This window comes from Melanotaenia boesemani, chromosome 12 (genome assembly GCF_017639745.1).
Source record: "Melanotaenia boesemani isolate fMelBoe1 chromosome 12, fMelBoe1.pri, whole genome shotgun sequence".
NCBI classification, from domain to species: domain Eukaryota; kingdom Metazoa; phylum Chordata; class Actinopteri; order Atheriniformes; family Melanotaeniidae; genus Melanotaenia; species Melanotaenia boesemani.
The window spans coordinates 17,128,312-17,156,139 of record NC_055693.1 but is presented as its reverse complement, the minus strand read 5'-3'; the positions used below and the strand labels follow the sequence as shown (position 1 = coordinate 17,156,139).

The 27,828-nt window shown below is 38.0% G+C and overlaps 1 protein-coding gene across 1 annotated transcript in view; it reads left to right on the top strand.

Moving 5' to 3' along the window:
* Window positions 1-2,264: 2,264 nt before the first annotated feature.
* osbpl6 (oxysterol binding protein-like 6) overlaps window positions 2,265-27,828 on the top strand; it is a 41,378-nt gene continuing 15,814 nt past the window's right edge. The window contains exons 1-7 of the mRNA XM_042001474.1: window positions 2,265-2,856; window positions 9,993-10,238; window positions 21,596-21,718; window positions 22,081-22,134; window positions 22,797-22,910; window positions 23,000-23,170; window positions 27,635-27,776. Coding sequence (XP_041857408.1) covers window positions 10,092-10,238; window positions 21,596-21,718; window positions 22,081-22,134; window positions 22,797-22,910; window positions 23,000-23,170; window positions 27,635-27,776 — 751 coding nt within the window. The 5' untranslated portion in view covers window positions 2,265-2,856; window positions 9,993-10,091. The remainder of the gene's footprint in view (window positions 2,857-9,992; window positions 10,239-21,595; window positions 21,719-22,080; window positions 22,135-22,796; window positions 22,911-22,999; window positions 23,171-27,634; window positions 27,777-27,828) is intronic.

Sequence of the window (27,828 nt, the reverse complement as noted above, 5' to 3'; positions counted from 1 at the left end):
AAAAACTGATAGTCAATCATTTTTGAGACAGACACTACCAGTTTTGAACAAGTTTATCAATTTTTCCTTGAGAAACCCTATCAAATTTTTCACAAAACATTTTTCATAATACTTAGATTGTGAAATTGCTAACAGCCTATGCAAGCCTGAAAACAATGAAACAACATTTAAAAGTAAATTACGTCAATTTAAAACAACAGGCCTCAGCACTGACCTACCCAGTTTAAAATTCTTGTGGAGCAAGCTGTGTATCATGCTTTCATCAGTATTGTCTACCTGAGGTCATTTTCTTACCTGACTTTATCTGTAGATTTGCACGTTTTACAGGGCCCATGTAGACACGTTATAATATCATACTACATGTTTACAATACTGTTTATGCTTGTCTTTACCCATTCAAATAGTAGCTTTAATTTAAATTTTATCTAGATATATTTCAGCTCACTTTGTCTCAACTTGAGCTTGACATGTTGAGAATAACACTTCAAAGATCTTCAAACATAGTTGACTTGGCATGCTTTTCCTTACATTTCCTTATTACAATTTGTTGAACCGAAACTCATCTTATGGAAGTAAAGGCAAAGTCTGACACATATTGATGCCATGTTTTAGGCCAGTTAACCAATACTTTTATGATCCCTTTTAATTGAATAATAATAATAATAATAATAATAAAATCATGTCCCTTTTTTCCTTTCTGTAGATATTTGTCAGTATGCTTCTTGAAGGGATACAATGTGCCAGAAAAAAACAACATAAAGGTTTTGTTGGCATGCAACAATATTATATATATATATATATATATATATATGTATATATATATTCAATTCTGGGAGAAAAAAAAACCCACATACTGTTTTTCTTTCTCAGAAATCACAATTTTTTGTAGTCCATCACATGTCTTAGGCCTGCAACATTGTGACATAAGCAGCGAGATTCTTGATCTCGGTTTGGTCTTTTTATGTACCTCGTGAGAATAACTGTCATCTAAAATAAACTATGCTAAGCTAAGCTACAACTATTGTAAGCTACAACCACAACCACATTGTTTTTTTTAGCTGTACTTGTGTTCATCATGAATGCAGATGGTACAGTAAGCAAGAATCATAAAACGGGGTACTTGGGTTTAGAAAAAAACAAAACAAAACAAACAAACAAAAGCTGTGTTTAGATAAAAAGACTAATTTGTATAGAAATTAAAATTTCAAAATCTTGTGATCGTTATGTAGTTTGAAGGCATGAAGGGTATGTTACTGACAGTTTGTTGAAAGCAGCACTGCAGAGATATTTTGTCAATAAAACTTCTCTGAATAAACTTTTAAAAAGCATAGCCTATACCAAACATACCAAGCAGAATCTTACATTTTAAAAATTCCTAGTGCTATGGACTATATGGGTAATCTGAACAAAAATCTATAAAATGACACTTAGAGACATATTCATTGCAGAGAGAATCAAAAATTTCCTCTTTTAAAGATGCTTACTCGAATTACTCAGCCATTTCATTTGTGAGGGTGTGCGTTTTGACACTAAAGTTAACTTTCAGTAATTAAAATATGCTATAAAAGTACATAAATATAGAATAGAATAGAAATATTTTATTAATCCCTTCGGAGAGCCCTCAGGGAAATTTGGGTACCAGCAGCAAATATGTAGGCTACTGGCATCAAAGGTCACTAACAGATCGTTTGATGTAATGTGCCTATCATGGGCCTGCTGAGGAGTGTAATTTAGGATTAATTATTTCATAAACTGACCATATTATTAGGCCTACTTTTCAAAATATATTTCTTTGTAGGAATATTTATATTTTATGTGGGAGTTTTTAATGTCTTTATTGAGGAATGAGGGATGTTGCATGCCTCAATGTAACAAATGTTTTCATTCTTGATCTTATACTGTATTTAGTTTGTGTGGTTATTATACCAAAATGTATCTTTATTTGCATTGTTTTCAATTTACTTGAAGGTCTACCTATTTATGGAAATAAATACACGCTGAAAATCCAATACAGTATTTTTCCAGAATTATGATGGGGTTGAAAGTATTATATCACATGAATTGAAAGTGCTCAAGTGGCTTAAATTGTGTTAAATTGCATTATTACAGCTACTTCCATCTCCTAGAGCTGTCTGCTGCCCATTTACTGTACAAATGGGTGGTGACAGCTGTTGCTAGGCAACCGCATAGATTAGTTACATTTAAAATAAAAGGGAGTAAAAGCGGGGAAAGCAGCTTACAGAGCTGAGTTATTTCCCTTTTCTTTTACCATACACAGGAAACATACAGGTTTGTCCAGTCATTTTAACAATTAATTTTAAAAGCGCTATGTCTGCTGTAGCACCATTGTCTAGAGTTTGACCTCAGTCAGTTTCCAGTAGCGACGCAGAGCGCTCGCGGTGGTAACCGTATGCCAGAAGGCGGTTTCATTCTGGGATCGGTGTGTAGTTGCTGATTCCGTCACCGGTTGATTCCAGTCCGAAACGTGCGCGTCTCCATTTCCGCGTTTTGTAAACACCCACTGTCCGCCAGTGTTTGATCCATTCCGGCAATTTCTTCCCGCTCAAAGCCGATCTTGCTGCAGGGAGGAGCGATCGGGGTGCAGTTGAGCCGATCTGAGCATCACAGCCCGCATTCAAGGAAACAGGCAAACACAGCACTTTTTTTTTGACTTCCCATAATGTTTTAGCTACCGTGTAGCGCACGACTTTGAAAAGAAGAAATACATATATACCATGCGGACACATATGGAAGCCGTTTATCTTTGAGAAGCTGGGAATCTGCCCAGTCAAGGAAGACCCCTTCAGTTGTTTCCTGCGCCAAGAATTATAAAGACATGGTCACACTGCATCCCTGGTAAGGCACTAAGCTTTTCTTTATTTCACAGCAGCCTGAACGCCAGCGTTCATTATATAGACCATCCTGCCGTATTATAACAATGTTATGCGGAATCAGTGTGCAGAGCTGCTGTTGTAATGCTCAGTTCAACCTCTCAGACTGAAACCCCAGCTCTCATCCTTTTGTATTTGCATCCTGAGTGAATCACCGAGGACCAGTCAGACATGACCACATAGCTGACTTAGCTAGCACCTGCTACTTTGAGACAGGGATAATTCCATGTTCCCAAACATCCCAACACCACACGGACATTATTATGATCTAGGATTCAAAAAACATGGATGCCTCAGTGGGGTAACACTGAAACAAACTGTCACTGACTTTAATGATGTAATGCGTCACTGACATTTTCACCTTTTTAACTGAGCTTCTGCTTTCCCCAAACTGTCAGCTGTCTCATATCGTGAAATTAGCACAAAGCATGATCTCCAGTCATAATCCTCTACACACACTCATTATGTTGCCAGTGCTGAAATGCCAACTTATTGAAAGTTACCCAACTTCTGTCACTTCCAGGATTCCACCATACCATCACCCAGCCTCCTTTTTAAACTGAAGGTCAGCCAGTGACTTTGCAGTCATTTAAAATGGCACAAAAGTTAAAGAAAGCAGAGGAGACAGGAAAGCTCCATGTATTTATTTGTAGTTTGTCACTGATAGGCTCTTTGAAAAGATGCTTCTTTGATCGGCTGCGATTATTAGTTCTCTGGAACATTGCTCTTGCTGAAGGTGTCCCCATCCCATTAATATTATATGTTTGCACTATGACTTATTTTGTGACAGATGGATAGGAGATAAAGCTGAAGCCATCATCGCTTCGATGCTTAAAATATTGGACTTAGATTGCCTTTTCATACCACACGAAACAGATGATTTCTCATTCCTGCTGCTCACACACTCATGCGCATGATGGATTAAAGTGTTACCCAGACTCATGCATAACTGTCAGTTTGATGACTCATGTATACCCCTCCTCTCGGTTTGCTTTAATGATTAGTTTTTGATAATTACCACCACGTTTGTTGCTAGCTCTGTTATTAACCTAATTAATTTGTGTTTGTGTTGTTTCGTTTTTCAGCTGGAAACATATTGCTTTATAAAGAATAATGACAAATTCAAGGGGTAATCTAAACCCTTGACTCCTACAGTGATGTGGAGGGCTGTTGTGCTTTGGGGGACATTTTGCCAGTATTTGTTCACATAGATGGAAGCATGTGCTGGAAATAAATGAAAACTTGTCTCCTGTACTGAAAAGCTTTTGATTGGAGGTGTCTCTTACAGTATGACATTGACCCCATTCATAGGAAACAACGGGTCAATAAATGGTTTGATGATTTTTAAAATTATTTGTAACATTTAATATGGTCCTCACAGTTGCTAGAGATTAACCTAATGTACGGGTAATCTTGAAGGGATGTGTTTGTTGACATTCCTCTACCATCATCAACACATCTAAAACAGGAATATCATTCAGAACGAAAGTGTCACATCCCTGCAGTAGAGTTTCAGAGATGTGTGATATTAGCCACAAAGTACAAATAGCCATGTGAGTGCAAACAAGAATTCAGTACCTATAGTTCCTTTTTTTTTAGCTTATAGTTCCTGACAGCTTCCTGTATGGGCAAAGGTGAGGCAGCAACTTAAAGGCATCACAGTGTGATGCTCAGCTCTAGCTAGATGATGTAATGAGTGCAGCGTGGGACAAACTGGCTCTGTCCAGTTGGTGTTGTTTGGGGGGAAATAAAGAAAAAAAAATGCAGGCCCACTTCAAAGAGTTGTGCTGCTGGCTGCTTGCAAATGTCACACAAGATCTACATCCATTTAGTCTGATAGTATACAGAGTAAAAAAGTCAAAGCTAGTCGATAAGCATTACGAGCCAGTCGTAAATTCAGACAGCGCATGTCCTTTAAGGCCTGTAATGTAATATAAGGACATGAGACTTCTTTTGTTGGGCCACTTTAATTATGCAACAGAAAGTGGGATCAGCAAACTTGGTTTAGTGTAGAGTGCTGCTCAATACTGTGAGATTGTGTTCTTTGGATGTGGTGACAACTCAGACATGACTGTCAGTCAACTTGTGTTACAGCACAGTTACCAGTGTTACATGCTTTTGGCGAGTGATACCACTGGCATCTGTGTTCCTTTAAAACACACAGTATGGATAGATTTCTGCGTGCTTTCTGATCGTCATTAGTTTGTTTATCACTGGGTCTTGCAGTGTGTGACATATAGGGCATCTAACTTATCATCCCCCTCAGATCTCACAGTGGGATTACAGTGCTCCAGTATCTGTCTTTACACTGTTTTGCCAGCTCTTCTTTGCTTGGCCTATGTCAGGACACATGATAGTCACTTTGTTATTTGTTATACTCGACAGATCCCTGAAAGAGAAATTTGACTAGACACTTGCTGCTTCCACTGAGTTCACAACACACATCAAGAAAAGCATGTAAGAATTCGATTTTGTCCAAACAGAGTAATCTCAGTGGAGCAGATTGTATTTGCAGATGCCCCTTAGTCCAGCAGTTTGCAGATGTTTCTTCCTCTCTCCACAAACTATTTTATTTGATTATTTTTAATTCTGTTTCATTAACTAATTATGACTGCTGTATAAGTTTTTTATAGGTTGCAAAAATGCTGCTACTGTCATTGACAGAATAATCAGGAATAAACCCTGTGTACAGTTAATGCTCAGTTTTTAGAGTTGTTCACGCAGCTCGTTGTAAGTCTCTCTAGCGTGTAGATTAATGAACCCTGAACATGTGGTCTTGAATCTTAAAAAAAATCAACACATGCATTTAATGGTATATAATCACTTGATAGCGCAGCTTAGCGGCTACATTATTTTTTCCAGGAAAACATCTGTTTGAATGTTTTTTATTACCAATTTGGAGAAAAAAACATCCTTTCCACAAATTCAGTACCTGAAATGAGACAGAAAAAAGAAATGTGAGCAATATAGGACATGAATTCCACAGCTTTTAAGCATTTGATCAAGTCTGTTTGATGCAGAAAGCAACATGCTGCAGAGCATGATGGTGAGAGGGACTAAACACATCTGTCAAACTGGCAATGAGAAAGATTTTTAAGAAATGTGATCCATCTATCTATTTTCTATACCCACATTATCCTGTTCAGTGTTGCAAGGGGTGTAGAGCCTATCCCAGCCGTCATAGGGTTAGAGGCGTCAACTGCAATTCACACGGTTCATTACAAGGCCAACACAGACAATAGCCATGCACATTTGCTCCTCTGGTTAATCTAGACTCACCAGTTAGCCTAACATGCATGTCTTCAGAGGAAACCGGAGTAGGGGGGAGACCCTCGCTTGCAGGAGGAGAATATGCATAAGCTGAGATTCCATCATGGACCCCTGGTTAAAAGTGATAACCACCATAACACTGTGCCACTATTTAAAAATAACCACCCAGTTACAGCCAAGTCATTACTATCATCCAGCCCAATACAACCAAGTATAATATGTAGGTTTACCTTCTAAACTTTATCAAATTATTTGCTAAATTTTCTTCTGTATTTCCCAACTAATATTGCACAACAGCTTGTTAGTTTTAAAACACTAGCCTTCCCCATACTTTCTCAATAGGTCTTGTGACACTAAGATGGGTGAACTCACAAGGAAAGAGATATAGCGTATGTGCATAAATAGGAAGTTTAGGGACATTTTACACCAGCCTGAGGCATTCAGAAAAGGCAAACAAAAGCAGCTTCACTGCAGACTGGGACATACTGGTTGTTATTGTGACTTTATACTACTAAAGGAGCCTCCTTGTGGAGTTGGATCTTGATAATTTGCATCTCAGACTCAAACCAGACTCTCCAACAATAACTTTGAACAGCAAAGTCCCTTGATGTAATGCTGAAAAGTTTAGCAAGGATTCCTGAAAGAAAATAATAATTTCTTTAAAATTTCAAGTTAAAACCTTTATTTTTTTTATTTTCTTTACTAAGATCCCCCCTGTGTTCACTTTTGTTTGTTCTTTACTGACCTACATAGAAAAAGACTGCAAGCCGGTTTCCTTCCACCATCACATAGATTAAAAATACCCCCCAAAAAATATAACAAGCAATACCAGAAAATACTAAATAAATAAATAAATGACAGAAGCACACAAAGTGATAATAGCAGAACCAATAAGTCAGAGTAGTCAAAATGAGAAAACTATGAAGCTTTACTGCTTTAAACTTATATTGTTTATTTAAAACTATGTGAAAATTATTTATTTGCACTTGCAAGAAATGACACATTTCATACATTTCCTGTCACCTAATTATGTAAAGACAGTCACAGTGACAGTGACATTGTTGAACTCTTGAGCAAGTGTTTCAGCAATGTCTTAATAGCATCCACACATAGCCTGCCTTGTCTTCCTGCTTAGAGGACCATAATCATGGTGACTGGATTTAGATCTATAAGCTCATGACTAATCAAGTCCTGATCAGACTTTCCCCAACACAACTGGCTTTATATGGAGCAGGCCTGCTGTCCATCCAAACAGGAGTCAAACAGACTGCCCTGTGTGTGTCAGATTTATGACAGTGGCATTTTTATTTGATTGTGGACTGATTTGTTTTACCAATTGGCACTTCTGGTTTACACTACGAAACCCATGTTGCTGACATCACTTAGCAACTATACAAAGAGTTATGGGCTTACAATCATTGCCTGATTTGGACTGTAAATGCAGAAATTATCGTGTGACTGTTTTAGGGAATTAGAATTTTCAGTGGTAAAAGTACTTGTTCTGAAAGTCAGTTTTAACCCTCGTTGTTTTGCGTTTTCACTTCTCATTTGCTCTCAGTATCTTCATATCCAGCGTGAGCTCTTTTGATTATTTTAATGAGTTGATTGATTGTTGATGATCGCTTTAAAATTGGTAATTGTTTCTCAGAATGCTCCATATTTTTTCTCACAAACTATAGCTTGATCAGTTTCAGGTTAACAGTGTAGTGTAAACAGTGAAGTTGACTTTGAAGTACTCATCACTTGTGCTTCTTATTAGGTCAAGGAGAGTCAATCTATTAAATAGCCTAAGTGGAATATACTATGTGAATGGACTTAGTGCTTTGTCTTACAGTAGCTTACATGCTAGTTGGCTTAAGACAGGCAGGGCAGGGATGATGACATTGTCTGAGGATCTGAATTATAGATTATGCACAGTTAGATGCTGCACGGTTGCATGTGAGCGAGCATACTTCCGTAGTGTGGAGAGCTGCTCTGTGGACTCAGGAGTTCCCTCACACATGGTAGAGCCTAACACAAACATCCTGTTGTTAAAACCACAGGATTCTCAAGAGCGGTGCTCACTATCTATTCACTGTATGAAGGCAAACTGTCTGTGGCATGGCTTCTTAGTGCCTGTGGCGATATGATAATTCTGCCTTGCCAGTTTTTTTCTGGGAGTCTTTTAGAATTAATCTTGAGTGTTAAGATGGAAATAATATATTACTATTGTTAAAGAGTAATAATATAATCTATAACAATCTAGTGGTATTATTTTGTGTCCTAATATATTTGTGTTTTATAATGTTTATAGAGCTGCAATTATTATTAAGTAACTTGTACAAAATGCCAGAGAATAAAAACAAAGCTGATGGTCATCATCAATTTTTGATGGTGTCATAGTTAATCAGCTTTACAGGGTTTGTTTAGCGGTTTGTTTTTTTGTCATGCAATCAGTGTATGTTTATCATTGCTGAGACCTCCATACAGCTCAGATTATTACACAGCACCACTTCAGGCAGTATTATGGATGTCAGCATGTGCCATGACTAATGATGAAAACAAACACCCCCCACCTCTAGCAGAGGCTAAGCTTAACCGACATTTTGAAGTGAACATACAGTATTTACTGAGAATATGGACATACCTTTATCTTGATAGGTTTTAAAAGTTAAATGATTGGATGTTTGTAGATCCAGTGTTTTGGCTAGATTTTTTTTTTTTTACAAATAAAACTGATTCATTCTCATATTGATACAGTTGTTAGCATAATGTAATTAGACTCTTATTAATTATTTATTTTACAAACATTAATTTTGGATCAATATTTTGCAATGCTGGCTGCAATGGTTAATATGGTAATAGTCTAACTGCATCTTAGCAGTGTTGCAATCATGAAATTTTTATTGGTTATTAATCGTCACACAAATTGAGATTTTCTTTTTTCTTTATTTGCCCATTTATTTGTTTTACCGCAGTGCTAACGCCTTTGATCGCCACCTTCTTGTCCAGCAAATCCTACAAATTTAACTCCTTAATGTTATTAGGCGCTCCTTTTTTTTAAATTTGGCTTAAAAATAAAATGTGCACCCTATGTGCAACAATGCAATGGTATTTGGATTTGTAATGCCAAAACATAGCAGAAGAATGAAGCATAAATAGTGTAAAACAACCAACCAAACTGAAATTATTGAATAAAATTGCATTCCGGCTTAATAATGACAAACCTATTTGTTTGCAGAGTTCATATTATTCTTGTATAAAGATATAATGTTTGTTAGTTGAAATTAAAAAAGGAGAAAATTGCAATAGTTCGAAAAATTACTGATCTGCAGATTGACATAAAATGATTGAGAACTCTGTTGTAATTGTAAAGCAAATATCTCAGGGTTTTAAGATTTTTGTAAAAAGAAAAAAGACAATAAATGCATTTTTTAACATGAGCCCACATGATAAATTGCCCCAATAATTTGTAATTATGACTGATATTTCAGAGTGTAATTACATCCAGGCCTTGTGTCCTGTAGGTTTAGCTTGATTCTGATACAGTTCAGTGAAGCACACACCTTAGCTTAATGTACAGTGTATTCAGAAATCCTGAGTGGCACTGAGCTCATAGCAAACATGATGAAAGGCTCAGTAATGCACATGTAATGAGAAGAATTTTAAAAACCCATGCTTCAAAGAATGGCTCGGGGTTTCTCAACTCAGCATCTGTGAGTTAGATGAAAAACTGAAACTGAGGGAGGATCTTTCTGAAAGCCTCAGAGAGGCCTACTTGCGAATTTTTGATATTGCTGTTATCTTTGTAACTAAATGCAGTAATCTAACTTCTTGTTTTTCTTGTCTCAGATGAACAGCAAGCAGTGAGTGTGAGGAAGTGTCAGACGATGCCCCTGGTCTGCGGAGCTCAGTGCTAAAGGAGGTCCACAGAGCCGCCTGGTGCCCACTATGTCTCAATACCATCACTGCCATAGAGGCCCCCACGGCCGCACCATGAGCTCTGAGGAGAGGAGCTCCACGCCAGTGAACAAAACCTCCACTCCAGTTCACAAGAGCGCCTCCTCCTCTTCCTCTTCTCAACGTGACAGCCGGCAGGTAATTTTTTTGCTGGCAGTAGGAATCATTATAGCAGCAGGTTTAAGAGATGGCAGCACTCTGAGTGACTGTAGCTTCAGGTATCAGGGGACGTGAACGTTACTTTGGGTTGCTGCAGTCTTCCATCAGCTAGACTCTTTGTCCAAGAGAAAAACAGGCTGATGGAAGAGAATTGGGCCTGAGAATATGAGATATATGGATTCAGCAGGTCTACAAACACATCCGGTCAAGCTATTACCAGGCACAACATAGCCTTGATCCCCTGATCGGGACAGCAAGAAGATAAATGGTATTAACAGATGGACTGACAGACGCAAACAAACCCAGTTTGGTTTTGTTTCTTTGTCAGTGCAGTCTAATTTAAGGACATAGTAGCCAAAACGTGTTAAAGAGTGCTCTAATGTGCCAGAAATGCCTTCATTGAAAGTATAAGCCAAACGGTTGCTTTATTTTACAGTTAGCCAAAAGTAACAAATTGACAGATTAAGCTGGTAATTCTGCTGAACTGTGTTTTTATTTTCACATCTTTGATGAATTCATCAATGCAGAAAAGCAAATAATTCATCATTTAATCCTTGTAAAAAGTTAGTTAGTTAAAAAAGGCTAACCAGCTATCAACATTACACTACCTTAAATTATTAGCTAAGTAATCAGAGAGAACAACCTTAATTCCCTGGTTACTAAATAAGCCCGTTGCAGACTATATTTCACTCTTCACTGGACATGTGCTTAAACTTAACCCCCCCGGTCCTCCTTCCCTCACTGAGCTGCTGTGTCATTGCAGCCTCTCAGAAACAGGACACTGAAACTGGAATCTCTGACATCACAGCTTTTCCGTCAGAGTCGGGTTATGAATATTTCATGATGGACAGGCGGAGGCTTGGTGCTCCACTGAACATGTGGCACATGCTGGTAGGCTATGTGGGAGCATAACTTAGTGTCTGCAGAAGAGGAGAAAAGGAAGCTGGTGTGAGGAAAGTAGGTACTGCTTGATGAACCAGACAGTCAAAAATGTCTGCTAATTATTCTTTTCTTTAAAGTCACCGTCTTGCTATTAAAATCATGGTTCAGCATTTTGTTTCCCAACATAAATGGTCTCTTTTAGTATAGTTGGTAAGGTCAAGTAGCAGCCAGACAGGAAGCTGCACGATTAAGACAAATGCCCAAACTGTGTGGTACATTACCTTAATTTTGTGCACCTGCTTGATCAAGAAGATTTCTAGATAATCAGCAGATCAGTAGCACAACAAGAATGAAATTATAATCTTGGTTCTTGGAGCCCTTTACTGTCAAGATTTATGCAATATCGTAGCTTTTGGCATTTCAGACTCTTGTAGAGCTGCTGTAACTGTCCTTCTTCAGCTTAATGGATCTGCCGACATAAACAGTTTAAACCAAATTTAACAACTTGCTGAATATACACCCTTGAAATGAATATATAAAGCTACCTACTGTGTTATGCTGATGTGTGGGTGAGTTTAACTGACAAACATCTTACCACAGAGTGAAAAAAACAGTCTTTTCCACAGCAGAGCTTCAAATCTCAGAGCAGAATATTAATTTTGCATTAAAGGAAAATACTGGTACTTGCAAACCTTGACCCTGTTTTTCATCTTATAGGGTCTGAATGATTAATAAGGACAAAAATGCTTGGAATCACTACAGTATTGTGCAAGAGCACTATGATCAGCAGCCATGAAACAATTCCTCTGCACTCCAAGGAGCAATTGCTCACGTCAAAGTCCATGCTTTCATGTGCTCTGATACCTGGTGCATGCTCCACAAAGCAGTCTAATTAAAGCAGGAATTAAAGTTCAGCTTCTTACTTGAGTGAACCAAACAAAACTATTCAATTAAACACAGTAAGACTAATTTAAAACAGGCTGAAGCTGGCCCTCCTATTGCTTTTCAACGCTTTTCGTAGTAGTCTGAGTGGCATAACATGGGTCTAATCGATCCTGTACAGCAAACATTGGTGGTTAAAAGAGAACAAAAGATTGGCGTTGTGACAAATCAACACTGGGCCACAATACAAGATGCTCAAATGAAGCCTGGACTGTTTTACTGCATCACATTGCTTTGCTTGCTACTGTTTCTGCTGTGTGGAATTTGAAACCCACTTATACAGGTCAATAACAAGTATTTCATCAGCCAGTATTCCACGTAGGGGCATGTTTTTTCAACATTACTCTCTAGTTAATCTTAATTCTAGAAATGGAATTTAGACGTATGAGTAAATAAACTATTCTTGTATATGTTAAACTGTTGTTGTAAAAGTGTGAATAAATAGTGAATGAAAGACAAATATGTCAGCATGAGCTAGTCTTGTTACTTAAGGAATACATGTTTACTTTTTTCAGAATACTGTAAGAGATTCTCTTTTTTTAATCTTATAAGTATGGGTATATGGAAATAACTAAAATATGTAAAAACATATAATAAGATAAATTGATAAACCTGATTATATTTAGGGAATATATAAAACATGATTAACTAGATGATAAACATGAACAACTAGAAACACTCAAGAGCTCAGCCCTCTGCCAACCCATTAGGTCACTCACCTGAGAAAAACCCCAAAACGCCCGACAGCATACCCAGTACCAGGTATATTTTCAACTTTCTGGATCACCAGATCCAGAATGTCAACATGATCTGGGTCAAACTGTTGGATTATAACATCTACCATGATGTAATCTTGTAATCTTTTTATTTTTTATGGGTTTTTTTTTCCCAATGATTGTGGCATTATCCAACAAGTTAGAGGCTGTAATGGCAAAATGATTAAAGTCCGTCTTTTGACGTTTTGAGTTATGTTGCAAACAGACAGACAAACCACGAAGCATAACAAACCATAGTTAAAAAAAATGAACAGAAGCAGAAAAAAAGCATAAAAGGTGTGGTGGTTAGCACCGCAACCTCACAGCAAGAAGGTCGCTGGTTTGAGCCTCGGCTGGGGTAAGGTTCGAACCTGAGGGGGCGGTGGCCTTTCTGTGTGGAGTTTGCATGTTTTCCCCGTGTATGCGTGGGTTCTCTCCTGGTTCTCCGGCTTCCTCCCACCTTCCAAAGACATGCATGTTAGGTTATTTGGGTACCCTAAATTCTCCCTAGGAGTGAGTGTGTTTGTGAATGGTTGTCTGTCTCTTTCTGTGTTGGCCCTGCCACCCTACCTCTCACCTGTTAAATGCTGGGATAGGCTCCAGCTTACCCGCAACCTGTAATGGACTAAGCAGTACAGAGAATGAATGAATGAATGCACCAACAAATGATCAAGATTTAAATGGGGAACAAATGATCAGCTCCTCTTACTACAATAAGACTAAGTTTAGACATCCTTGACAAGATGTGAGTATTCATCTCAGGCTTCAACTAGAAAAGACCTGTTGTGTTGTTTTATAACATTTTGGACATGGCTGTACTGAATGCATGGGTCCTTTACCAGAGCTGCATCGGTGCTAGAATGACCCAGCATGTGTTCTTTATTGGGCTCTCGATGAATGAATCGATATCAGTTGACATCCATTGCTTTGTTTGGTTACTTTAGCATTATATGATGCTTTTTTCTAATTGTTCCCCCTCAAACAATTAATAAATAATATAAACACATTTAAAAAATTACTCAATTTTGTTATATATTAGCTAATAAGTGACTGTTGTAAGCTAGTAAGTTCTAGTGTGTCTAATAGACATTTGAAATTTGAAATACAAGTTCTAAGTAATCCCACATTCTAATAAATTTTTTTGTCTACTTCAGAAGGATAAAAAAAGAGTCAAAGAAGAAAAAAAACATGCCACTGTAAACGCCACTTTTATCATTTTTATGCTGCATTGGCAGGGTGTCAAAATGACCTCCTCTGGCGATTCTAGGGGGTACTGGTTGGCAGTTCTAGTGTTAAAAACATTCCTATGCAAGCGGTGATCCAGATCACCCCCCAAATCTTATCAGTTCTTCTTTATTCCATTTAATAGATTTCCTGAATATTTCATCAGAATCTGTCGAGTACTTTTTGAGTTATGTTGCTAACAGACAAACGTATGTCGCCGAAAACACAACTTCTGCCTTGGCAGAGGTAATAATAAACAGAACCTGTTTGCAGTACAATGGGTAGGCTGGGGTATGCTCTACTGTGAGTAGTTGTTAAATACATAGTATGTTGCTAAGCAACTGCTAATGCTTCACTGTATGTTTTGTTTAAATGGAACATCCTCACATTGGATTGGAAGTTGTGAGAATAATCGAGCTTGAGCTTTGGTGATCTTGTTTTATGAGCATAAACACAAACTAAGATTGGTGTAGATGGCCTCTACAGGGCAATCTAAACCAAGACGATAACTATAACAAAAGCTATAACAATAATGATGTTAGTGTCCACACAGCTGAGTAATAAGCTTCTGTAAAGTGTGACCCGCCCCAGCTGCACTCTAGCTCCAAAAAGGATTTTGATGAGCTGCTACTGCCGTGTGTTACGAAGAAAAAGAACACAACAAACAGGATGGTGTGTGTTCCTGAAATTCTACTTGGATAAGAGAGATCCTATCACTGCCTAAGACCACTTAGCAATATGCCAGGGCAAATCAATATATGTTTGTTTGTTTTTTGCTTAATATTGTCTGATTGAACTTTTAATAAATGCTCTGTTGTTGCCAAAACTGAGAATGTAAAAGGGAAAACATATTCACCAGATGTACTCAACACATCAAAGATGTACTCAAAAATAGTATGGTAAATTTTGTGTTTTTATTTAATATAAAGAGCAATAACAATAATAATATGTAAATAGTATGAAACTCATCTGTAAGCACCAGGATATTTTGATTGGTGTCAGTATTTTTTTTATTTTATTTTTATCATTTATTAAATAATTATGAAAATATTCTCAACTATATAATTAGTCTTTTTTTTTTTTTTTTTTTTTTTGTGGGGTAGACTCCAACTACCTTATTACATTTGAGCCATATCTAGATGTTTCTTTATCTTCAACTCTCTGTTGGACCATTTTACCCTCATGCCGCACAATTTTGGTCCTGGTATATATCCAAAATGTATCCTCTTTGAATTATGCAATACTTTAAATAGGAGAGAAGACCATAGGGGGGCAATAACAATGTTTTTAATTTGTTTCATGACTCAGGAAGCCATATTGAAACTGTGTTTGGCAGAATTTTTCCAAAGGAAACAGCTTTGTTATTTTACTCCACAAAATACAAGTCATTTTCTATTTAAATAACAAAAACCTATTGTTGCTCTAAGGCAATGATACACCATTGTGTAAAATTGCATATGTTGCCTTCAGGCAACATTGGACCATAATGCAATCAACATGCATTGTGTGTGGTATTGTGTGTTTAGGTATATATCGTAGGTAAAGGTATATGAATCATAATTTTGTTTTAATCTTTGTAAATTAACAAAGTTTAATTTTATGTTGGTTCAATAAGGTTATGTTCTGTTGGCCATAGTTTACTATTACAGTGAGCTTGTTTTATTTGCTCATGATTTCCACATTTTCCTCCATTTATAGAATGAATTCAGCCACATTCTCCTCCTCTAGAAAGAAATGACTTTCTAGACATTTATTTTAATGGGTTGTTCCACAGTTGACGCAGACATAAAACCTTTTAAAAGACTTCCTTTTATAATACTTTAACATTTAAAATAATTTGAATTGTAACTTGTTGAAGCTGCTTAATATTTGACAAGTTTCTGAAATAAATATTAAGTTTTTGTTAATCTATTATGCACTTATGCATCATTATGGCATTCCTACTGGCAAACTGGAAAACTAGACTATGTTTCAGTTTATTTTAACACATAAAAACATTTTTTCCCCTAATTGACATCATAATGCATGCAATAGAGGTTTTAAGTGATCATTTTATTAAGTTTATCAAGCTTGATTTATGAAACAGTAATTTTATCTAATAGACGTAACCTCCATTTTCTCTGTAGCTGCTCTTTGGAACTTTTTTTTTTTTTAGTACAACTTTTTTCAGTGTAAAATTTCTTCCTCTGTGTGACTAAAAATCATCATTGTTAAAACAGGAGTGTTAAAAACACAAATAACCACTGTTTGTCCCCCAAAGTTTACCTGTTAACTCGTTTCATGGCAAGATTCGGTGAATCATTTTGCTGTTATAATTCCAAAATGCCCAAACACAAAAATAAAAAGCTGGTTGTAATCTTTTAGATGACTGTAAGCTCTTCTTTCTGTGATCCAACTTTGTTGTGTTACGTTACACTTTCTGTAAAATCAGTGAGATTTATACTCATGTACTCATAGACAGAAAACCACACACAAACCTCAGAACTGGGGTATTGCTCTCCTGTGGGACCATGACCCAGAAAAGTCAAGTATGACTACATTTGATGGGCCAAACATATGCATTCAACCTTTAGTTCAAGGTGAGTTAAAAATAATAAAACAAGAGAAAACATTTGAGGACTTTGTCTCAGATTTCCCAATATTTGAACTACAGATAGACATCTGAGAAATCAGAGCACCAAAACAACAACACAGCTAGATTTTTACATGGTCTACCTGTGCAGATGGGTTATATTTAGTTTCTTGTCTTAAGGATTTAATACTTCAAACATTTTGCATTAATGTTGAATATATTTATTTTACATTTATAACTGACAGAGCAGTCCATTCTACTTCGTCAGTTCCACTAAATTTTAATTAGTGGCTTCTTGATTAAAACATATTGTGACATTTGCAAAACATTTTTATTTTTCATCTACTACCCCCATAGCTTTGAACTTTTAAGCCAATTAATACCTGAACTTTTGATGGGAATTCACATTTATGGCAGCGGCACACACTAAGGTACATGTGCAGGGAGCAGAATAAATGCTTCCTTGGATAGCAGACACTCAGAAAATACTTTTGTTAGCTCGACTGTACCTCACTTTTGGTGAAAAAAAAAAAAATAGAATGCTGTGTTTTGTTTGGGGAAAGCCTTAATGGGATTCTACCCCCATTTTTAAATCAATACATGTCACTCTAGCCTCTGCTGACTACTACTGTTCACTCTAGAGATTCTCTTGAGAGCAATTAGAGGCACCATCTACAGTAAACCCTGACTCACAGACCCACACATACTGTACTTCCCTTTTAAGGCAAATAAATGACACACCGCTCCTGCAGTTACCCACTTTTTTCTATTGTTTCTTGTCATTTCCTGGTCACAATAATGCTTTCTGGCCAGACATTGGAGGAAATTAGATAATCACACAGTATTTTTATGAAAGCTGTCTTAAAGTTTCTGGACTGTTACTCTTTCTAAAACTGCAGTGATGAGATTTTAGATATAATATATATATGTAGTACATACTAGATGCTGTCATTTTGATTCCATTAGATAAATTCTGATTTCTAAAGTGACTAATACACTTTGGTGTACAGTAAGGCTGAAAATGACCTTTTTTAGATATTTTTATTATACTTGTTTTTTCTTTTAAAAGGGAAATTCAACTTGTAATAAAGACTCAAAGGCAAATGATCATTTGTTGATGTAACTGATCTGTTGTGACTATAAATGTTAATTGTTGATGATCATTGTCTTTCGAGGTCATGATGCTTGAGTTAATCTCTGTCCTCTTAAAAATCTGTTTCTGAGGTAAAAAAAAGACCTTCTCTCAGTAAATTGCTTAACACATTAACACACTGCAATATTTCATCCACAAGCCAACAGGTGACACATGCAGGTTGTTAGTCAGTGTAATTTAATCTACTGTTTACACAGTGCATGAGCTTGTGTTTCTGTCAGCCTGTTAACTTCCCCTCCATGTGGCAGCCCACCATCATACTCTGAGCTAGACTGCTGAGCCATCCTAAACACTGCAGTGAAATGCATCCTCTGAACAATTGTGGTTAGTAGGTGCTGAAATATCATCTTCCAGTGGTAATTGTGGTAGATGACGTCAATTCCTCTATCAAGCAGCACAGTTTCACTGTAGAATGGGCTGTTACTCAGAAAACATGCAGTACTTTATGTTTATTTGGTCATTTGGAAAGAGCACCTAATCATATTGTCAGTTGTGAAATTTTAATTGATTGTAACACTAAAGATTCAATTAGTCTTACCTGAGGCTGGCATTTTATATCACCTGAGAGGTTGTTAAAAACTACACTGACTCCATAAGCTATCTGCTTCTGTATTGTCTCATGCCCACATCCGCTTTCATAACTCTTCAAACAACTCCCACCTGGATCTTTTAGAATCTAGCTGTATCCCACAGCTGAGGCTTCTATATAGAAAAGAATAAATATCATGCCTTTGGATGCTTGATAGCTAAGCCTTTGTATGGCATCATGTTCATATTACAGGCTGCTGTCAATGTGCTTTCCTGAGACCGGAACAGGGGCAGAGCCAGAGGGGTGGCCAGGGTGGCACCGACCACCTCTGCAATCCGGTTGGACACCCCTGGTGCCACCAGAGGTGTTTGACAGTGGAGGAGGACAGAAACGTCTTTCCAGACACACATGGATCACCACTGTTACTGCACCAGTCTAAAGTACATTTTAAGGAGATTTCTAAATTGTCATCCTGTAAACATATTGACATTTAGCTGCACATTTCTAGAAGATATTTTGTCCCTGTGAAAGTTCAACTACTGCTAGTTGATTTTAAAGTAAACCACGGCATGAAAATGTGGAGAAATATATATATATATATATATATATATTTGAAGATATAAGAATTAAGAGAAAGGGATATATTTACAACTTTTTGTAAAGTTCTCACTGAGTTGTATGTGAATGTATGCCCACATTTTGGCCACCCCATGTATAAAAATCTACCTCTGCTGCTGGACAGGAATTAATCTGTTAGTATGAGAAAACAATGTTATCCAATATTATGAATAAATTTATGATCTTCGCATTAGAGAATCGGATATAATTGCTCTATTTATGGCTCTCATAGCCTCCTTAAATCTTAACGTTACATGTATTAGATCTTTTTGGGAGTTGGGGAGTTTGTTTTGTTTATTTTGAAGCATCATTTGAAGCAGTCATGTTTGATTGTTGCTTGAATTCGCTGTTTTAAAGGTCTTGTGCTGGATGTGGAATGATAGAGTCCCTTTATGCATTAAGTTTGTGCCAAAGCAGGATACAGATATGCAAGAAAAAATGGTCATCAGAAGTAGGCTGCTGCACTGGTATTTATAGTGCTGATTTAGCCTAAGGTGTCCCCCAGGAGTGTTTGTCCTTTCCTCTGCTCAGGGAGACCTTAGCTGTAATAGTTTGATTCATTGCATCATTGAAAGGTGTGCTGAGCTACTGTGTTGAGTGTCGCTGCAGGTGATGAATCCCTGAGGAAATGCCCTATGAAGCAGGCACAACTCAGCTGACAGATTGACTCAGTCAATGATCACGCTTCCTCACTGCCATTTTTAAAAGAAATATTCTGGTATGTAACCAAGTGGTTTAACTGATTTGAAGTGTCTAATTATCAAGGGAGATATGGAAATGTATTGACTCAAAGGAGCAGGGTTGCTCAACAAACCTTTTGAAATCTCGCCATAGAAAAGCAGACAGCCTCTTACTTACTCTGCCATATGATCCTTCATTAAATGGTTAAATTTGCTAAGAGGGACCAGCTCATTCAGCTGTTTATTATTCTGCAGTAAGATCAATAAATGTAAGCAGAGTGCAGGAACACTTTGGGTTTATTCAGTTTGGTTTTCAAGCTGAAATAACAAAATCAGTTTGTGTCATTGGAACAGTAATTTCCATATTAGCCAGACGTCAGCATATAAGTTGGTATTTCTGTGGAGCCAGATGCTGAGGATCCTTTTCATGGTTTGGATCTTAAAGGGATGCCCTGGAAAGAGTAATGAATTCAAATATTTGCAGCGCAGGCAGTTCCTTTTTTAGTGTGCTATTGATTTATTGGTTTGGGGGTCAGTTGAAACTCTGATGCTGCAGATAACAGGCAGGAAGGTTTGTGTAAGGCATTCCTCTGTGGTTGTTGTTTCATATTGCCTGTTGAGGAGGGTGTTCATATGCATGATAAGTAAAAAAGCATTGAAGCATTTATCATTTGACAGAAAACACACTGCAGCTGAGTTGTTGAAAAGATAATGATCTAACTGCCTGGAGTCAAACGTATAGCCTGCTACCTTTTGACAGGACTGCTTTGAGAATCAAGTTGCATTTTGCTAATGAATTTGAGCTACTTCCTCCATTTTCCCAATTTCACAAGGTGAGTTGGGGAGGAGGGGGGTAACATGACCTCATTAACACACAGATCTGTTCACCTGGTCATTAGATTAAACAAGCTGTTGTCTCCTTTTGTTAAATGTCCTGAAGTCCAAGGGCGAGTGTCATCATGCACATCCAGAGCTGACTTGAAGGTCTTGGCATCACATTGTGCAGTAGAGAGCCAGAGGCCATTATTCGCTTTGCCAGAGAAGCTTGTGCATATTAAGTTGATGTTGCTTTAGAGTCATGCTGCCATTGATGCAGGTTTTGAATGTAAAATCTGACCAGCTTGAGTGTTTACATTTTCTCAGTGCATTACATTTTCTTTATACTTTTGTTGCTCAAAAAATCATTCCTAAATAAACAAATACATCACATTTTGTGATATAAGTTTAGATTTTTTATAACTGGAAAAGCTCCAAGCACAGACCTTTTCTCCAAGACTTGTTTAAAACCAGTAAAAACTTGATTTCTTTTTTCATTTGCAACAAAACCAAGCTCCTTTTTAAAATTAAAGTTTAAAATTATTCTTCTTTTAAGCATGCAACCATCAAAAACTGGCACATTTGCTTCAGGACTGTGCAGGACTAATTTAAGCATTTTTAGTAAGCATTATCTTAGCAGCCTCTCTAAGAGGAGAACATGGCGCTGTTGCCTCCTTCAAGAAGGTTCTTGATTCAAACCTTGATTATATAGAGGATATGACATCAAAACCTCCAAATAAAATAACCTCAGAGAAACTGAAAAAGCATAATGGTCAGTTTCACTGTTGCTAGACATATTTCTGCTTTCAAAACTGTGACCCCACACTTCCTTTGTTTTGTCCTCCAGTGACACAACTTTGGGATGTCTTACCTGTCCCAGAATGACCCTGCTGGCCCTCCAATCCAGAGGGATCGTTTTGATTTACAGACTCTGTAGGAGCAGGAAGAGCATAGTCAGGAGAAAGCTAATGGAGCGGAAATGCTGAGAGAGCGGGAGGAATTTCAAATGGGGCAGTATTTTTTGGTTGAAAGATAAAAAAGAAGTGTTACATGTGTTCTTACTATTTTCCTCCTGAAAACAAACAGGACCCTCCGGTTTCTGCCCTATGCTGCAAGAGTGAGTGGATTAGTTCTGACACAGCTGTGGATTTCTTTCTGTCTTTAGGAGGCAGACAGCTGGGAGATAATTGAGGGGCTGAAAATCGGTCAGAGTAACGTCCAGAGGCCTGACAAACATGAAGGCTTTATGTTGAAGAAGCGAAAATGGCCCCTGAAAGGCTGGCACAAGGTAGGATCCAAACACAATGTGACACACAAAAGCTTTTGCTGCAGGAAAAGCAAACTCATACACAAGCCAGAGCGACTGTTTACAGTGGGGGGAAAAAAAGAAAAAAGATGTTGCTTTGACCTTCCTCCTTTTTCTACAATGATTCATTTTTCTTAATTCTTAGCATCAACTGAAGCCTCATATTCTTAAATGAATACCAGTAGAAACACACAGTCATTGCCTTTAAGTTTGTTCACATTTGTATTTTAATACAAAATATGAGAAGAGCCAATATTAATGGTGCAATGTGATCTTTACTACATTCAATGTCTGTCCTCACTGTTCTTTAATCAACACTATTTTGCTGCTTATTTTCTCTGCAGCGTTTTTTTGTTCTGGACAATGGTATCCTGAAGTACTCCAAGTCCCCCATTGATGTAAGTAACACTGACTATATCCTACAGGCAGAAGCACGGCAGCCCCGCCTTACCTCATCTTGGTTTAACAATGAGTCAGCTGAAACATCAGCAACATAGGTTACTATGTTACCTCATCACAAAGGCTAAAACTTCACTGACAAAGTGGAAGTGTAACACATGATGACCGTGAAGAAACTAATATATCCGGCTCACTTTGGATTAACTTTTACTCAGATTATCAACAGTGTTTCAAGACTTAGACTTTTCATTAGTTATGCAAATAATCGTCAGTGACACTAATGTTTATAGGGCTACAGCAAAAGATTTCTTTTTTCATTCATTCATTTAATTTAATTTTAGGTCATTAATTTATGCCAGTTTATCATTTTTTTAATTATTTAAGTTCCTAGAAAGTACCCAAGTTCACATAAATGGCAAACAAGCAGACTCTCGGGTGCAAACAGCCCTTGTTGGGAAGCGTGATCAAGTCCTTGTGCTTGGTCATATGATCGAAGTCCAAGCATTTAACACCACGGGGGGACTCATCAGTTACTGCAGGCTTAACAGTTTGACATAAAATTGATCTGCAATGTGATAACAGATCTAAAAAAATCACGTGTGTGCATAAATCATGTTTATAATGTTTGTAAAACCATTATATTATCTATTAATGTCCTCAGATACAAAAAGGAAAACTCCATGGCAGCATCGACGTCGGTCTCTCTGTCATGTCCATCAAAAAGAGGGCACGTCGCATCGACTTGGACACTGAGGAGCACATCTATCACCTGAAGGTAACATGGATGATAGGCCAATATTTCAAACTGATAAACAGACTCTGCAGATGACTGAAGCCAAAGCTCGTTGTCTGCTTCCTCTTCAGGTCAAGTCTCAAGACATATTTGATGCATGGGTGTCAAAGCTGCGTCATCACCGGCTCTACAGGCAGAACGAGATTGTTCGATCCCCCCGGGATGCCCCCATGCGAACATTTCCTCCTTCAGCTGCCATGGAGTCGCCCCAGCCCACCCCAAGTGTAGTAAATGAAGCAAAGGTGGGCTCCCTTCTTCATTGTAATATGATTATGTGGTCCAACAGGATAGATGTTTCTCCCTGTCCTTGGTCTTTATGGTAAGATAGGCTGACTAGCTGAGGCTATACGCCATGTAGTTACCAGTATGAGAGTGTCATTAATCTTATAGCTTTCCGCTTAGAAAAAGAGCAAATCTAAAAAAAATTTTTTTTTTAAAAATCCAAACTTTTCCTCACAAATCAGAACTTATTAATTCATCTCAGAAAGAAATCTGGATATTTTTCATATTTTATCTTGGCTTCAGGCTCACAATTAGTCTCTCTTGGCTCTCAGCAGTCTGCAGTTAATATTCAGGAATAGTGTGTCACAGGTAGTGCGAGATCAGCCTAACTATGTTTTACTGGAAAATAGGATAATGTACCAAAATACCTCCCTGAAAAGAGGAATTTAGATTCAGCAATCATGCAGAGTGATGACGGATTTCATGTTTCAACACAAATGTGTCAGACTCTGCTGCTTTCATCATACACAAGTTGCAGATGAACAGTTTTGATGTATGTAACCAATTCTTTGACTTTGGGATGACCTGGAAACTTGTTCCACATTTCAGTTATTACCACAGCTCTGATAGATGCCCTGCTTTATCTGACTAATTGCTAGACTAATGGATCTGGATTGCAGACAGATAGGTACCTAATGCAGTCAAACTGATTGGACAAGTAATTGTATCCGAACCATTAGGATAACAAAATGGATTGTTTGTTGAGACAGTTTCCAGTGTAGTATGAAACCCAGCCCTGCCAGTGTTTTTGAAGTGTATGTAAATGTGAGTATGCACCCAGAGCAGCTTCTCCTGGGAGTGATGCTTCATGCCACGTGGAGGCCATTAGAGGTGATCAGTAGGATTTGGATCCAGAGCATCTGGCTGTAGCCTGATGAGCTCTCCCAGAAGATCAGCTTAAATGAAAGATTCCAGTCCTTCAGACAGAATTATCCGCTGCATCAAAGACTCAAAAACAAGATATTCTAGGTTTTGTAGCTTTGTAGCTTCATAGTACTTTTTAAAAATAAAGATGTCACTTAAAGGCTGCCAAAGAGCATATCATTTTTCAGTTATTTAAAAATAAGCCTAGAGACCTTCAGTCTTGACTGCTGAACAGATTTACTGCGTTTTTTAAGGTGGGCTGCTTGTCTTGATCAGGGACACCAAATATTAATATGATTCATATACCACTTGCAATTTGTCTGTGTGGAGCAGAGCCAACATTGATCTATAGCAATGCCCATAACACATTTATCAACCTGATAATTGCAGCTTTCAGCTTTTTGAATGAGTATTTGCTGATAGTTGCTCTGTATTGCGTTCTAGTTTAAGGCGCTGTGCAAAATAGCAGGAATAGATTATGCAGCCACATGGACATAATCTACACAAGTAGAACATGACTTAATCTGGCAGTTTATAACTCCAATTAAAAAAAAATATGCTTCAATATTTTATTCACAATTAGACATTGAAAGCATATCAAATATAAAAAATTAGACATTTTGTTATTTCATGGAAAATATTAGCTCATCTTGAAATCATTGTCAGCACCACTATTTGGATTAGGGCCATGTTTACCACTATATAGCATCTCCTCTTCTTTGAAACAGAGCACACCACTTACTGGAATTTTGTGAGGGGAATGTTGTCCCATTCCTGTCTGATCCAGGAATTTAGCTGCTCGACAGGCCTTTGTGTTCTTTGTCATATTTGCATTTTATGACGTTTTCAGATGATGAAAGGTCTGGACTGCAGGCAGCCATCAGCTGAGCACCTGGACTCTTGCTACAAAGCTCTGCTGTTGTAATAGATGCAGTATGTGGTTTAGCAATATTTTGCTAATATATTTAAGGCCTTTCCTGAAATACATGTCTGGATGGAAGCATATGTTTCTCTAAAACAAGTGCATACTTGTCAGTGTTGACGATGCCTTTCCAGATGTGCAAATTGCCAGTTCCATAGCAACAAATTCATCCTCATACCATTGGAGGTCCAGGTTTTTATCTGAGCACTGACATCAAGCTAGATGCTACCTCTTTCTTATTTCTAAAATGAATCTCAATTTTCAGTTGACCACAGAACTGTTTTCCGTTTTGCCTTGGTCCATTTTAGATGAGCTTTGGTGCAGAGAAGATGACAGATCATGTTCACATGTGACTTCTTCGTTGCATAATAGAACTTTAACCACCATTTATGGATGGCACTGTGAACTGTGTTCAAGTTTTCTGAAAGCGTTCCTGAGCTCACACAATGATTTTGATGACAGAATCGTTCCTGTTTTTAAAGCCATGTTGTCTGAGGGCCTGAAGATTACAGGCATTTAATAGTGATATTTGGCCAGCACATAGAAATATCAAGACAGTTATTTTGCAGATTTCTAAACCTCTGACCAACCCCCAAATCTAAAGCAGAATTAAATAAAGGTGATTAAACATGTTTTCCATGTAAACCTAAATTCGGAATTACTATTTCCACGTAAACGCGAGGGAATAGTAGGGAGGGAGTGAGTAGTGGGGTGGGGGGACAGGATGAGGGGGTATTTGGTGGGTTGGGGTGGGACGAAAAAGGGGTATTTGGGGGGTTGGGGAATGGGTTCAGAGGGAGCGGGTCTGGTCTTCGGGGTGCCTGTCTTGGGCTTCAGGGTGGATGCTGGCCTACATTGGGTAGCTGTCCAGGGGGACCTGATTCTCTTAGGCATTTGGGGGCCTCTCCCTTGGGGGGTTGGGGTTTTGCTCGTGGGCACCGGGGCCCTGTGCTCTGTCCATCACTGGGGGCCAATGCCTGATGGGGTCAGCGGCAGCCGTACCTAGCTTCCTGGGGCCTGTGCATGATAAGACAGTCACTGTGTCGTGTTGTGGGTTTAATCAGCAAAACTACAGTTATGTTCATGTTTCTCTTTGTGTTGCCGATGTTTTTGTTGTTGTGACTGATTTTTTTTTCTTTCTACTGCAGTCTTATTTATTGATGCTTCTGATGATTGTCGGTTTGTTTTGCAGGGTTTATATATATTTATACCATGGTCTGGGTGAATATTTGAGTCTGATTGGCATTAAAAAGTGATAATGGACACCTATGAAAGAAGTTCCGGCCAAATAGCCTTCTTGCCGTAAATTATTGACTGACTAAATGGTAGTTGGTAACCGTGGCAACAGAAACTCAGACGCCAGGCTGCAGACGCGCCAGATCAGAGCAGCCTGCAGGCTTATTGACATGTAGGAAACTATCTGTAGACTTCAATTGTTTGAAACAAAATGTTGCATCATACTCTGGACACACAGCTGTAAGAGCTGCACCCGCCCTCTGAAATGTTTGTGTCACGTCTGCGGCCGACTGAGCTGCAGGTTCTGTGTCAGAGCCGGTTGCCTTGGCAACACGTCACAATGAAATAGTCCACTCAGTTGCTTCTTGTGGAAAACTTAAGATTTTAACAGTAAAAAACAACATTAACACATTAATAATTTATTTAATATTTTTTTCTTTCTTAATGGACCATGGTATAAGCCGGATAATGCCTTTCAAGGTGGCCATTATCATAAATTAATGGACGACGCAGAGGCGTGACGTCGGTATACATATACATATATATATATATATATATATATATATATATATATATATATATATATATAGCCAGTGCAGGGCCCTTAGCCTTGGCAACAATCCTGCAGACCAAGCAAGCAATGGTCCCACCATGAAGAATACACTGGAGTTAAAAATGTTAAAAGTAGAAAATTAAGTAAACCTCAAAACAAAAAGTAAAACAAGGTCATAAAAGACAGAATTGAGAAAATGACTAAAACAAGGGTTTTTAAAATAAATAAGTATATGAATAAGGAAAATAAAATAAAAAATAATAAAATGAAGTAGCCTAAACAAGGTAAAATAACAATTCAGCTAAATTAAGAAGGTAGGTCTCAAGACTCTTTTATAAGCGTCAACAGTCTCTGCAGCCCTGAGGTTCCCTTGCAGGCCGTTACATAGACGAGGGCCATGGTGGTGGAAAGAGGCCTCGCCGTAGGTTTTAGTCCTGACTTTAGGAACAACTTAAAGGCCAGTACCACACGACTTCAGGGTCCGCAAGGGCTCATAATTTAAAAGTAGGTGAGATTTTAAAAAAAAGGCCCAAGACCATTAAGACATTTATAAACAACTAACAGCACCTTAAAATCAATCCTGAAACGCACGTCGTCCACATGATTTAGGTAATGTAAAATTACATAAACCAGTTCTGTTGACAAAATCATTTCCAAGTGAACTGATTAGTTCTGGCATTAATACCGTGTATTGATTTGTCAGTGACATCACTGCCACGTGAATAAGTATCATCAATACCTTGTGAGGCACCTAACATATGTGCAGATTTCCACAACAGAGTATGACATGATGCAATAGACCAAGCAACCAAAGCTCTGACCCTGTTTGTTATCTCATCGCCACACCAGGCCAAGCCAAGCAGCTTACCATGGCAGGCGGCGGCCCCCAGCAGCAGCAGCAACAGCAGCCTGCCCGCCTCCTACAGTAATGGACAGAGCAAGGTAGCTGCTTGGCTGCAGGAATCAGAGGAGATGGACAAGTGTGCAGAGGGTAAGTGTAATTTTCTTTCTCATGCCTGGAGCAAATCACATTTCACAAAAGA